We start from the raw sequence: 15,028 nt of genomic DNA on the forward strand, positions 1-15,028 counted from the left end.
GAAACTCAACAAGTGGCGCTGGTTGCTTCCACACATGTCCTACAGAGGCAGGGTGCTGGTCATCAACAACCTGATAGCATCCAGCCTCTGGCATAAGCTAAAGTGTGTGGAGCCCCCTGCTGGTCTTTTAAAAAAGCTGCAAGGCATTATTTTAAATTTCTTTTGGGATAAGTTGCACTGGGTTCCTCAGTGCACGCTGTACCTGCCAAAGGAAGAAGGGGGGCAAGGGTTGGTGCACCTGGAGAGTCGAGCAGCTGCTTTTAAACTACAGTTTTTACAAAGATACCTGACAGGAAGCGATGATGTCGTCTGGAGGCCGGTAGCCAGCACCATTTTAAGGGGGGTAGCAGGCCTGGGTTTGGATGCGTCATTATTTTTAACAAATTGTGATTTTACTCGTGTGTGTGTTTTGCCTGCGTTTTACAAAAGACTTTTTAAAGTATGGACACTTTTTAAATGGGCCAGAGTGGGTCCCGCAGCATCTCTGTTCTGGCTCCTGGAAGAGCCTCTGGTGTGGGGGGCCCGGCTGGACGTCCAGGACGGCAGCAGACCTGCACTCACTGAGAGGCTTCAGTCCATTGGGGTCGTGAGGCTGAGGAACATCGTGGATGCTGCAGATCCTGGACTCCACAACACCGAGGCCGTGGCCTCTCTGCTCGGCCTGAAGTCGGCCCGCCACACCAGAACCATCCTGAACGAGTGGATTAAAAGACTATCTGATGATGAGATGGAGATGCTGCGGGAGTATTCCAACAGGAAGGAAACCCCTGATGAAGGGGACCCTTTTCCGGACATTGGGTTTTTAGCAGACCAGGATGGACTTCATGCAGACTTCCAAATGCTTAATGGGAAAGGTTTTTATAGACTCTGCACTCTGGCCCTGAACAAACAGAAGCTAAGCGAGAGGAGAGACACGGTGTGGAAACAGAGGCTTAACGTCCCGGGGGCCTGTGAACCAGTATGGAGGCTATTCTACAAACCTCCACTGAACAAGCGGTCAGGAGACCTGCAGTGGAGGATCCTCCACGGGGCCCTGGGCGTTAACGCCTTTGTGTCGAAGATAAACCCCACCGTGTCCTCCGAGTGTCCGTTCTGCACTCACAGAGAGACGATCACTCACTGCTACCTGGACTGCCACATGCTGAAGCCTCTTTTGAATGTTTTAAAAACTGTGTTTTTAGACTGTGGGGAGGTTTTTACAGAGACTGCTTTTATTTGTGGTGCTGGCTACAAGAAGCAGAATGCAGGGAAGTGGGAACTGTTGAATTTTATTGTGGGGCAGGCAAAAATATCGATCTACAAAAGCAGGAAAAACAAAATAAACAGTACAGCCGGTCAGCAACTCAATCAAATGTTTTTATCTTTGGTAAAGACACGAGTGAGCGTAGATTTTAGATTTCACTGTCTGATGAGAAGCATGGAAGAGTTTTTAACCCGGTTGTGTTTCACTACAGCTGTGTGCTCTGTGGTGGGGGAGGAGCTCACTTTTAACTCTGTCTTTGTGTAAGGAAAGAAAAAAAGGGAATTTTTTCTCTCTCTCAATGTGAATAAGCGAATCATTTAGTTTGATTGTTGAAATTCTTAATAAAAGTTTTTAAAAAATCAAAAAAATCTCTCTCTCTCTCTCTCTCTCTCTCTCTCTCTCTCTCTCTCTCTCTCTCACACAAAAAATGGCTTGTTCCACACACACACACACACACACACACAACACACAACACACACACAACACACACACACACACACACACACACACACACACACACACACACACACACACACACACACACACACACATAGAGCCGAGCTTTAATGAAACAGAGACCCAGACGTAATAGTACAGTACTGTATCATATTATTTTTGAATGAATATTTTTTTTAATTATGATTTTTTAAAATCTTTAAAAAAAAAATGTTTAACCATTTTCCCTCCTGATCGAGGATCCCTGTCATGCCTCTGCGCCCCCCAGACTTTGGGAACCACTGGCCTAACCTAATCCTTCTGTGGTGTTAACACTAGAACCGCCAGGGGTCGCTGTATACCTAAAACCGCCAACGGGTAAAATTGACTCGCTATTAGAATGCATTGATTTTCAAGGTACAATGTTCTTTTATTTATCATACTAGAACACAGGGTTAACGGTGAGTTTTGATCGCACAGTGGTTAAACTTATACCAATAGAATCTGAGGACTCTCAGCTTCCATAATGATATCTAGTTTGTGCAGATAGCATGAAGTATAAAATATCGCTACCGTGTGTTATGCTCTCTCTCTCTCTCTCTCTCTCTCTCTCTCTCTCTCTCTCTCTCTCTCTCTCTCTCTCTCTCTCTCTCTCTCTCTCTCTCTCTCTCTCTATCTCTCTCTCTCTCTCTCTCGACAGCCTGTCAGTATCTCATGCAGCTCACTGATCCTGAGTGACCCGACAGTGAAGAATACATATATTTATAGCTAGTTTAGCTTGTTCCAGAGGTAGATAAAATAGCCAAGTGTGTTAGGTCTAACTCTTGTGTGTGTGTTGCTCCGCTCACCGGTCCGTCACAGCAGGCGGAGCTGCAGGAATTCTGCTTCACACACGTTGCATACCGCTATTTTACTGTCTTTATCGGACACCTTAAAATACTGTCAGGCTTGTTTTGCCACATACAGAGAAACGTGTCATGTATTTAAGTCCTGCGGATCGACATGCTGTGGAGTGAATCGTGCACCTCTGAGAGGGAGTTGGTTGACAGCTAAAAAAGCTATAATATCAACAACAGCTGACACGTAATAACGGTTCCGTGCCAGCTGATCTGCACCAAAGTACTAATTTCCTTATTTGTTTCCTCGCGTATCTCTCTCTCTCTCCGCAAACTCTCACAGACATGAAATGTGTTCTTTTGATGCGGCATGTCTTAGCAGTCCTTTATCAGTCTGTAATGGGTGTTTCCAGTCGCAAAAACCTTTGACAGTAAAAGCCGCATCAGATGAATCTACTTTAAACTGTCTACAGGGGAAACAAAAGGCTGCGTCTGCTTTTAACGAATATTCAAGCCATGGTCTGTTGTTGTACCATGCAGTGGCAAAAGTGCGCTTCTTTCCTGAAAACAATCTCCCTGGATAACGATCCAGTTTCACCTGCTTGGGTTTATTAACCACAAGATCATCTGATCAGCGGTTGCTGGCCCAATAGTACCTGTTGATGTGCTGCAAGGTAGCGTCTGTAGTGGAGGCACCGGCACGGAGGAGGAGGATGCTGGCGGGTGTGGTACAGCCAGGCAGGGTGTGGCAACACAGGTGGTGATGGTAGGGGCACAAGGAGCTGTGCCTCGGAGGACAGCGTTGGTGGCGTCAAGGATTGGGCTCGCTAACTCAGCCCGGGGTTTGCCGAGGTCAAGCTTGTGACATTAAGGCGTGCTGCTGCAGGTGCAGGGTCGCCAGCAGCTGCATCGGCTGCAGTTCTTTCATCACTATTTCGTCCTTAGACATTTTAAGCCAATTTCTGATGTCCATTTTGTAATTCAAACATAAATGGGAGTCTACAGAATGCACAATAAACAAATCCAGAATAGGCGGCAGAGTGTGACGCTGTGATTGGTCTAAATATGGACGAATCACAAATCACAACAGACACATGCATTTATTTGACGCCTGCGATTTTTTGTTTTAGTTACTATCTGATATCACATACATCGTAGCATAAAAGTTCACCGTTTATTTATAATTAAAAAACAAATATATATTTGTTTTTTAATTTTTAAAAATAATTTAAAAAACGTGTTTATTGGGGGAGGGCAGGACAAATGGGAGGGCCTAGCCCTCCCACGGCGCCGGTCATTCAACTGCTGTTTGTCCAAGTATTAATATGTGTATCATATTGGCACCAAATATGCATAATGTAGGCTACTTAAGTAGCCTATCCTTTTAAAATGCAGAAAATACTTGCAGCCACGATTTTTAAAAAATATTTCTCCTGCAGTAAATACTCTTCTGTAAAGGGAACTACAAAAATAACTGACAAAGTAACTCAGAGAGGAAGAGAGAGTGGAGCGAGAAGTAAGGGATGAGCAGAGACAGAGTAAATGAAGTACAGACAGCCAGTGCGAGGGATGGAGGAGAGACAGAGAGGCAGATAAAGAGAGACACATAATGAATGAAACGGAGAGAGAGAGGTGACTGGACTCTGTTAGCAGAGAGTAAGAGAGCGGGAGAGAGACCATTGGTGCCGCAGCGGGACCGACTGTTACACGGACTGTCAGCGGGGTCGTAACCGGAACGAGCAGCGTCTAATCGGCGTTTACCGCGAGACACACCGGGGGAGGACCACAGAGGGGAATAAGAAGAAACAGGGGAATCGTTACATTTGCTTCTGTCGCCTGCGTGTCACCACCTAACCCGGACAGGATCTACTCTCTTCATCACTCCTCATCACTCTCATCTTCTAGACCTCTGCTCCTCTTCCTCATGAACATGCCGGGTTGGCGGAGGAACCTCACTTTCTGTCTGCAGCGGATGCACGAGGAAGGTAGGAAGGCAAAACAAATGAACGTGTGCTTGTTTTTCTATGCTGTGTCTCATCTTGTTGATTAAATGTGAGCAGTTTGTTTCCGGAGACACTTTGAATCTTTCCAGTTTCTGCTTCATGTGTTTAGACTTTTCCGGATCACTGGAAGTGTGCTCGCGTGCGTCTTTGGCGCATGTCTATTTGGCGCTGAAGCACCTGCTGCTTTAGTGTGTGTGTGTGTGTGTGTGTGTGTGTGTGTGTGTGTGTGTGTGTGTGTGTGTGTGTGTGTGTGTGTGTGTGTGTGTGTGTGTGTGTGTGGACACGCTTGGTCAGCTTGAGCCGCGCGCTGTGCGCACACGTGTCACCACTGGTTTGTTCCGCCGTTTCAGCGGAGATTGCGCGAGGCTACTGATTCTGGCAGGTCAGAGTGCGTGTGCGTGCGCGTCTGTGATAGTGACAAATAATAAGAGAGGGGGAGAAAAAAATGCTGCGTGTTGGTCCTGCAGCATGAACACAGGAGGAGGCAGACAGTGATGCTGTTGGTCATATACACTGTGCGTGCGTGAAAGTGCGCATATGTTAATGTGTGCAGCTGTGAAAGTGTCCCATGTTGAACTGAGTTAACGATGTTGAGAGAGAGAGATTTCTACATTAATACATTATTCTCTAGACATTATGCGTTTCTGAAGGTTATTATATAATTGGAATGGCTTTTAACATTTAGCTGAGTTTTTCTTAACTGTGCCAATAGTTCAATGTGAATAATGTGTTATTATTGCAATTAAAAGTGGCACATGCCCACTATCTGTGTGACCATACCAACATGGGATTCTGATGTTGGTGTAGCATGTGGTCTATTTGTAGAAATAATGTACAAATTGGGCATTTTATTATGGATGGTCTTGTTGGTTTGAGTGAATGGATACATTCAAATGACAACTTGGTGACAACAGTTTTTGGGAGGCTGCCTTCCTATTTCAACATGATGAAGCCCCGGGCATAAAGCCAGGCCCATGATGAAATAGTTTTCTGAGCTTAGAGTCCAACCCCAGCTCCATCCAAAAGTTATAGGTTGTACCGGGAAGCTGACTGTCAGCCAAGTCTTGTGGCTTAAAGGGACCAAACCTTGGAATGTTTATAGCTGCAGTTTAATGGGTTTGGAATGAAAGGTATTACAATTGCATATTTTGTTGTGTGTGCACACTGTGAAGCTGCATTCACATGATGGACAATTTGCTCCTTTCTCACTGCAAGGTTTGGTGCAGAGCCTTGCGGTGAAAACAGTCAGTTCAATTTCGTTTCAATGGTTACCTCCCTTGCTAGCTTGTGCCACTTCATACAGCTGTTATCTGATTGGTTGCATGTTGAAAGGTCAGGGGTTAACGAGGTCTATAGGCCCTGACACCAAAGAACACGTCCCGACGGACCCGATTGTTGTGTTGTGTCTCCTGCGTCTTGGCCAAAAAGTCGCACTGGAACACACCGCAAAGACTTCAGCCGACGGCCAAGTGGCCTTGAGTGGCAATAACTCTCCTTACCAGCAAGCGGCAGTAGTGTGTATTCTTAATTCAAAAGAGGCAAAGGAAGACAGACTGCGTTATACAAACAACAAATAGCGTGCGTTCCATTTTTACTCTCGCCCATCACAGACTGTTTCACAGACTTTTCACATAGCATGTTTAGTAAGGTACTGGAAAATGTAAGGTACTGCAAAAATGAAAAATAATAGCCATCTGTGTGTGCCTTCTTCACTTCCATTTTGCTTCTCATGCACTGATTCGCTAAGCTGAACAGCCAATCAGAGTGATTTATTTTGCAGACAGCCGACACCTTCTGCTCCCGATTCAACATGTTGAATCGGGAGCGGAAGGTGTCGGCACGGCCGAAAAGACACGATAGTGCTGGACACACCAATCTGAGTAGGGCAGCAGGTATGGCAAGCCATTTGAGTATTTATTCCATATACTTGATATCAGACGGCAGCTGCCTTCACTAGTTGGCTCTTTGTTTTCACTTGTTAGATATATGGTCACACTAGTTTGGCACTCGGCTTTACTAGTTCAATAAAACATTATACTAGTCACTCTTTTTCAGCAACTAGTGGCACTTTTGTCTGACTAGTTACCACATATGCCTTACTAGTGACGCCAGGAGCAGCACTAGTAGCACCAAAGTCCCAACTTGTAAGCTTTTTGATGAACTAGTGGCCCTCTGACCGTACTAGTGACACTAAAAGTCTTACATGTTAACTAGTGCGCTGCAAAAGCTATGACATGTTAACTAGTTACAAAAAAGAAGCAGCACTTGTTAACTAGTGGCATACCTTTTTCTGAGTGGATGTCAAGCAACTTCCTACAGCTTAATGCATCAAAAACGGAAGTCTTGATCTTGGCGGCTGATAACATCGCCTCTAAGGTAGCAAGCCACCTGGGTTCATTCAGTGGTAACATAAGGGCAAACATAAAAAACCTTGGTGTTACCTTCGATCAGTCTATGCTACTAGACAAACACATAAAACTTCTGACCCGTACCTGTTTTTTCCATCTCAGGAACATTGCCAAGCTCAGGGGGGTTCTATCCAACGCAGAAATGGAGATGGCTATCCATGCCTTTATTTCATCCCGGCTTGATTATTGTAATGCTCTGTTCTCCTGCTTCAACAAAACATCAATACACCGGTTTACAACCAGATTACTGACTCGGTCCAAAAAAACATGCCACATCACTCCGATTCTTTCTGCCCTGCACTGGCTCCCTGTCCATCTCAGAACCCAATTCAAAGTACTGGTCTTCACATATAGAGCTGTCCATGGCCAAGCCCCAGCCTACATCAATGACCTTATCCACCCGCACATCACAACCCGGGCCCTGAGGTCCTCTGAGCAAGGCCTCCTAACGGTACGTCCACACAGCAGCTTTTCAAAAATCTTGAAAATCTTGGAGCTGGGCGTGTCTGAAAGCTTGGGGATTTCGCGACCAACAACCAATCACATGAATCTCCCGCCCCCGACATACAAAGCAAAAAACCCCGGTTCTTCTCCACTATTTCATTTTTTAACATTTTGAACATTTATGAGATTAATGTTTATGGTGCTATTTTATGCTACATTCCATGCTGGCTAATGATACTGTCTATGCTTGCTAGCAACAAAGTAAACTAGCAACGAAGTAAACTGGATATAAAATCCCCAAACAAGCGAAAACCTACCAGTTTCACCCACTGCCTCTGCCACCTCCCTCCATGCCTGGTTCCTCCGGTTTGTATCCCGGTAAGTAAATAGGGACTGGTCATAAAGAACCGGGTGATTTGCTACCGCAATAACTAAGTTCTCCTCCAATTTTGTGGAATATAGAAATGAACTGCGGTCTGGCTCTCCCAGCTTGCACGCGGTTTGATTGGCTAGCGCTTGAACTGTCAGATTTGCATAAACGGATCTGATTGGCTGTCGCTTCCAGCTCAGCCTCAAAAGTTGAACATTGTTCAACTTTGGAATCCTGAACATCCTGGAAATCCTGGAAATCTTCGCCTCGCCCCCCCACAATGCAGTTCGGCGACAAGCGAGGGAAAGTGACGTCATCCCCATTCAAAGTCAATGGGCGGAGACGCGCTGGAAGCGGTGGACAAATCGCCAAAAGCTGCTGTGTGTACGGGCCGTAAGGGTGCCCCGAACCAGGCTAAAGACTAAGGGTGACCGTGCCTTTGAGGTGGTGGCTCCAAGGCTTTGGAACAAACTCCCCCAGATAATAAAAACCTTGGCCTCAATAGAGATTTTTAAGGGGCAGTTAAAGACACACCTGTTCCGACAGGCCTTTGGGTCGTCGGAGGTAGTGAGTTAGTGGCTGTCTTTTTTATTGGTGTTTTGTCGTATGTTTTATCCTAAGTATTACCTGCTGCTGTTTTATGCATTTTATTCTACATTTTATAGTTGTACTTGTGAATTGTGTCCTGTGTACTGTACTGTAAAGCACTTTGTACATCCGTGTTGAGAAGGGTGCTATATAAATAAAGTTTTACTTACTTACTTACTTCTGCACTAGTTAACTAGTAGCACCCAGAATCAATCACCAGTTAACTAGTAAAGGCAAAAGGTTCACTAGTTAACGCCTCTTTTGACCTTACCAATTAGTGCACACACATTTTCTTACATGTAAGGCCTTTCCTTCAACTAGTTTGGCTTTTTTTTGCACTAGTGAGCAACTGTATGCAACTAGTTAGATATTGATTCAACATGTATGGCTTTGATGTCGCCAGGAAAAAGAAAGTTTGGGGCTCTCTGCTGGAACTGCTACCCCCGCGACCCGACCACGGATAAGCGGGAGAAGATGGATGGATGGATGGATGTATGGCTTTGTCCTAAACTAGTTGATATTTTCAGTCCACTAGTTGCGGTTTCCTTCTCTCTAGTTCAACAAAATGACTTACTAGTTTGTGTCAAAAATGCACTTGTCAACATGTATGACTTTGAAGCAATTCACTAGTAAACTAGTAAGAAAGATTTGTAACATGTAAGGTCAAAGTCTAACATGTTTATAACAGAGCCTCACTAGTGAGAAAAAATGCCCTCCAGTAGTTAACTAGTAATAAAAACATCTGTTTCACTAGTTTACTAGTGACTCCTCTAAGGCTCCACTAGTTAACTAGTGAGATAAAGTGTGTGTAACTAGTAAGGTAAAAACAATTGTACTAGTGTATCTAGTGGACCTCACTAGTTAACGTGTAGACATTTTGAGCCTCACTAGTTAACTAGTGCCTACTGTTAAAAATAAAAAATATTGTCCGTGGGAACTCAGTCAGTGTGTGTTTTGCCTAAAAAAATACATGTTTCTGTTTCTGCTTTGTTCCGCATTGTGTGTGTGTTTTTGTTAGTGCGAGTGTGCGTATGCTTGTGTGTGAGAACACCGGCACTCGAGACACAAAAGTAGCGGATATGATCGTGGGACATTTTATGAGCGGGGCTCATGAACACTGGACAGATCTTAAAATCAGGGTAACGATAGATCCGTATGAAGATAAACTACCTCTCCATATGCCTTAGACTAATATTTACGGAGGTCACGGCGATCTCTCAGCCTCTCAGGAAAGCTGTGATCCGAAGAGGCTTATTCCATCTTTCTATCCATCACTAATGTCCCTCTTTTTATCACAGTGCTATTCTAATCCAAGCACCTTTCAAATTGCAGCTTAATAAAATGTTTTAAACAGGATCTATATTCCTGTCTGCTGTCCTAAGGCAACTTTCTAATTTTAACAAAGTCTTCAATGTTCTTACCTAATTGGATATACAGTCATATGATCATAATTACAAAAATACTTGTGTTTTATATTTGTGTGAATATGGTCATATGACTGTATTTTAAAACAGTGTACTTGTAGCTATTAAAGAAACTATTTGGGCTGGGTGGCGCTCTATAGCTTAGGGCCGATAGGAGACCTCGATGCATTATTTCCCCTCCTCCTCATTAGCATTCTGTGTGACTAGTGCACATTTGGGAACATTGTAAGCCTAGTGGAATTTAAATGTATCTCACTAGTTAACTAGTAAAGGGCAAAGGTTTCACTAGTTAACATGTAGAAATGTTGAGCCCCACTAGTTAAGTCAAAAGAGGTGTCAACTAGTTAACTAGCGAAACTTGGCCTTTACTAGTTAACTAGTGAGTGATTCTGGGTGCTACTAGTTAACTAGTGCAGAACAATGTATGTCACTAGTTAACTAGTTCTGCTTCTTTTTTGTAACTAGTTAATATGTCAGAGCTTTTGCAGCGCACTAGTTAACTTGAAAGACTTTTAGTGTCACTAGTACGGTCAGAGAGCCACTAGTTCATCAAAAAGCTTACATGTTGGGACTTTGGTGCTACTAGTGCTGCTCCTGGCGTCACTAGTAAGGCATATGTGGTTACTAGTCGGACAAAAGTGCCACTTGTTGCTGAAAAAGAATGACTAGTATAATGTTTTATTGAACTAGTAAAGCAGAGTGCCAAACTAGTGTGACCATATATCTAACAAGTGAAATCAAAGAGCCAACTAGTGAAGGCAGCTGTCGTCTGATATCAAGAATATCGAATAAATATCGTCAGGGTATAGTGATGTGAGACAGTGTGTCTTAGTGAGGCATCGGTCAATGTCAACAGGTCGAATTCTATATTGCCTAAAAATAGTAGTGATTTATTCCATCATTGTAACAGAAAGAGTGAGGGCGCCTCATGTATGCTAACATGTGTTCTCTAACCCCGCAAGTGTTTATGTTCTGTTTGAAAATCCTTTGAATGTTTACCTAATCTGTATGTGTGAATACTAATAGCACCTTTGAACATGCACTGCAACCCTGAAATGATCTTGACATTACCCAGAGGAGCTGCAGGTGAGAATGCAAATGTCCGAATCAGTTGAATGGGACATTAAATTACTCTGCAAGCTACCGGGTACAAATGTTGGAGAATCCCAATGAGAGAGTAGGCGTGTTAGTGAGGCTGGTGCAAAACCGCAAGAAGACAATCATCCAAGGGTAATTTACACAAAGACTCAAATAAAAATATCTGACTAAAGAGACGACAAGATTCGAGAGATTCTGTCCTTAACGGACAACATTAGAATGGTCAGGCTAATTCAAAGAACGACAATGGACTAGGTTTCTTATGTCTAATTGACAAAAACAGGACTTAACCGCAGTGCGTCATGTTTTGCCTACGCTACCCAGGGGCCACCCTGTGCCAAAATCAAACAATGTTAAATTTGCTTTTAATATACAATCTTCTATTATGTGCTACATTCAAGGAAGATTCAATGGTCATTGATGGTCATTCTGTAACACTGCATTGCACAATGAAATACAGTCATTGTAGAATTAACACAGAAAAAATAAATAAAATAGTAGTGCAGTCTTGTATTGTATATTTTTTTATTCGCAACAGAAGGAATGTGTGTAAGGGGAAGTTAAGGGCTTTGGAGGGAAAGAGAGGTATAATGCAAGGGGGAAAAAGTCAAATTGTCAAACAAATCAGCTCCTTTGTCTTTCCTAACCTCTTTTCTTTGACTTCAGTGACGATACGTCATCAGGACTTAGGATAGGTGTTTCTGTGTTTCAGGTGTTAAGCTTCAATACAACCCATGGTAGTATTACTATGGAGTGTTAGAAAACAGATAGGACGCTGATAAGGCTTGTAGAGCAGAACAGTGCGACATGTGTTTGTGTGAGAGGAGTAAACATATAGAGAGAGATGTTGTGGATTGTGTTTGCTCAATGTGTACGTGTTTGAGATGCAGCTTCTGACCCTGCTGTCCAATAATAACTGCCTTATAGAGACAAGAAAGGCTGTTTGAGGCCCCTAAGGCCCCGGCCACACAGAGACGAAAACGAACCGAGGTCGATATAAAAAAACTCTTCCGTCCACACGGAATCGGCACGAGAAACGTGTCCGTCCACACGAGACCGCTCGACCCCCTGGAGACGCTGTAGTGCCTGTATTCCGGGCCTGTAAGTGGCGCTGTACTTCCGCCACAAAATACACCAAAAGCAGCAAATAAGATCCCCCGAGCATGGTTGCCATGGTTAACTGGTTGCCCTTCTGGTTATTCTCCGCGGTGGATTTAGCAGCTAAATCAGCAATGACGCGGGGGTGAGCAGGAGAGGCGGGGCTATGATCGTTTAGGGCATACACACGGTGCCGCAAGCGTTACGTTACCAAACCTTCCCACTTTGGGATGCGTTATCATTTGAGGGCTCCGTTTCCGTCCATACGATGAAGAACTACTGTATAGCGGATAACACCCGTTTCGTCCCCGTGTGGACGGGGCCTAATTGTACCAGCCCATCATAATTAATGTGGGGACACGTCAGAGAATGCATTTGGTAAGAACCAATGTGAAGAGGGTTTGTACATCTTGTTTGATAAGTACCCTGTGGCTGCTTTTGAGCAAGGCATTGAACCCCCAGCTGCTACAGTGAAGGTCATCATTGGCAAAGTGTAAACCATTACTCCAGGGTGAGGAGGATTCATTTACCCTGTATACAATTCTTTGGATCAACCCTGCTCTGCCTAAAAATAACAAAATAACATACATATATATTTATTCATTTGAGATGTGATAATTTATATCCTAAATCGGATATCGATTGAATTGACCTCCCATTTCCATCATTACAAGCCAAATCAGGATTGGCTTTTCTAATAGAAATGTTGAAATAATGTATCACTTAAATTGGACCATATGGACTTGGTGTAGAACATTCTTAAAAACAGATTGCGGATTTAAGATGGTTTTAATCCTATGATCTGTTGATCTTCACAAATTCAGACCTGAACAATTGAATAGCCAACAGAGCTGGATCTGATGGTTTTTAAATCAAATAGATAACAGACTCAAATTGTGACCTTAAAATAAAACTGCTAATATCTTTGAAACTTACAGGCCATTTGTTTTATTTCACATGTGGCTCCAACATAGGGCAGTTTTAGGAAACCGTCATCCAAGCAGTTTGTAGTGTGTATAACATATATTCTAATAAGCTAATGTTAGCTGTTTGGCATTCCTGTTTATCTTCTTGCACTAACACAATTCCCAACATTTCAGAAAAATCTAGTTACGAAATTGTTATTGGGCGACCTCTTTTGTCCTAATTAAATTATTGTTTTGACAGTAGATTGAGTTCAACATCAGGTGGATAGATTATCAATAATGTCGATAGGTCAGTCAAGTTTCATTTCTGCATACATCATCGTGTATTGTATTATATTGTGTGTTTGTACAGTTCAAATTAAATGACCAGTGTGTAATGCATTTATAAGTAGCCACCGCTGTGTAACAGTTGTTTGATCAGGACATATTATGGATAAGCAGGCCTGCCTGAGTGTGTGTTTGTGTGTGTTTGTGCATACTTTAGAGGGAAAAGAGAAGGGAGAATGTTTGTGCATGCAACAGTCATCCATCAAGCAGACGATGTGGGGAAATGTAAGGGTACAAATAATAATGGCCTCCATGATTTGCATGAAAGCCATCGAGAAGTGGGAGGAAAAGAGAGTAAGAGTGGACGAAAAGGCAAATAAAGTGAGAGACTGAGAGAAAGGGACCTGAGAGGGAAAGCCAAAGGAGGGAAACGGATAAAAACAGAGGAGAGTGTGAAGGAGAAAGATAGAAGGCCCGGCTTCTAGTCCTTATCAGTTATAGGAGGAGATCCCATTAATCAGGAGACGAGAAGATCAAATAATGTACTGGTTAGTGGAGAGCAAGCCTAAGATTGTATGTGTGGGTGTGTAATAAACGGAGCGTGATTTAGCTCCAAAAACCCCTTTTAATAAGGCTTAGTTGTGTTATCGCTGATGGAAAGAGAGAGGAGTGCAGAAGACAAGAAAAGGAGGAGAGGAGGAGACAGAAGAGGATAAAGGAGGAGAGGGAAGACATGAGTCAGAAGGCATAACACAGCCCTGAAGGTGCTCCCGGCATCGTTTAACATCAGTGCACCATTACGGCCTGTCCACACTACAGCTTCGACAGCTTCAAAAACGGTTTCCAACGTGTCTGCCCATTCACTTTGAATGGGGTGACGTCACGTTGCCTCGCTTTTCGCCGAACTGAATTGTGGGTAGCATAGCGGTCTGTCTCCGGCGTCTCCGGCGTCAGAAGTTGAACAATGTTCAACTTCTGACGCCGGAGTAGCCAGCGCCAGCCAATCAAATCCCGTTTCTGAAAATATGACAGCTCAAGCCCTAGCCAATCAAACCGCGTCTAAGCTGGGAGAGATATCCCGCCATTCATTTCTATATTTTAAAAAAAGATGGAGGAGAAACAAATTATCGCCGTAGCAAATCACCCGGTTTTGTATGACCAGACCCTCTTCACCTACCGGGATACAAACCGGAGGAACCAGGCATGGAGGGAGGTGGCAGAGACAGTGGGTGAAACTGGTAGGTTTTCGCCTGTTTGGGGAGTTTATATATATATATATAACTCGCATAAAATCCCCGGGGTTTTTTGCTTTGTATGTCGGGGGCGGGAGATTCATGTGATCGGTTGTTGGTCGCGTTGCTCGAATAAAATCCCCAAGCTGTAGTGTGGACGGGCCGTTAGTGTTTATTTATAGGCATTAGATTATAAGAGAGAAATAAGCAAAGTGTACCAGCTTCTAGACTATATAGTCTAAAAAAAACTGTTACTGAGCTAATACTTTTTGAAAGTGACCCGACAGTTTCCAAGCATTTTTAGGAGTTTAGAACTTCTGCATCTTTTGAGTTGGTTAAAAAGGACATATGCAAATGTTCAGATGGATATTTGTATGTTTGTCTCTACTGTGACATGTCTCCATGCTTTAATGTTCAAAAAGCTCTTTATTTTTCTCATACTGCCTGTGCTGCAGCACCAATTTTCACCCTCTGTCTGAAACCAGAGCCCAATCTGCTCTGATTGGTTAGCGACCAGGTCTGTTGTGATTGGTCAACTGCTTAGAGATGTCCCGCCCCCTTAGCCTATCATGTCCAATGTTACGGAGCGCTAGCCAAGATTTAGCTTAATAACAGGCTTTAACGTGCAGGCAAACTACATTGCTAAGTTTAACAAA

At 43.5% G+C, this 15,028-nt stretch overlaps 1 protein-coding gene across 2 annotated transcripts in view; it reads left to right on the plus strand.

The window, feature by feature from the left end:
- Positions 1 to 4,234: 4,234 nt before the first annotated feature.
- Positions 4,235 to 15,028, plus strand: part of LOC117560669 (glutamate receptor-interacting protein 2-like) — a 522,557-nt gene continuing 511,763 nt past the window's right edge. For both annotated transcript variants that reach the window (XM_034237604.1, XM_034237605.1), the window contains exon 1: positions 4,235 to 4,499. In XM_034237604.1, the coding sequence (XP_034093495.1) occupies positions 4,439 to 4,499 (61 nt within the window). In that variant the 5' untranslated portion in view covers positions 4,235 to 4,438. The remainder of the gene's footprint in view (positions 4,500 to 15,028) is intronic.

This window comes from Gymnodraco acuticeps, unplaced genomic scaffold (assembly GCF_902827175.1).
Source record: "Gymnodraco acuticeps unplaced genomic scaffold, fGymAcu1.1, whole genome shotgun sequence".
NCBI lineage: Eukaryota > Metazoa > Chordata > Actinopteri > Perciformes > Bathydraconidae > Gymnodraco > Gymnodraco acuticeps.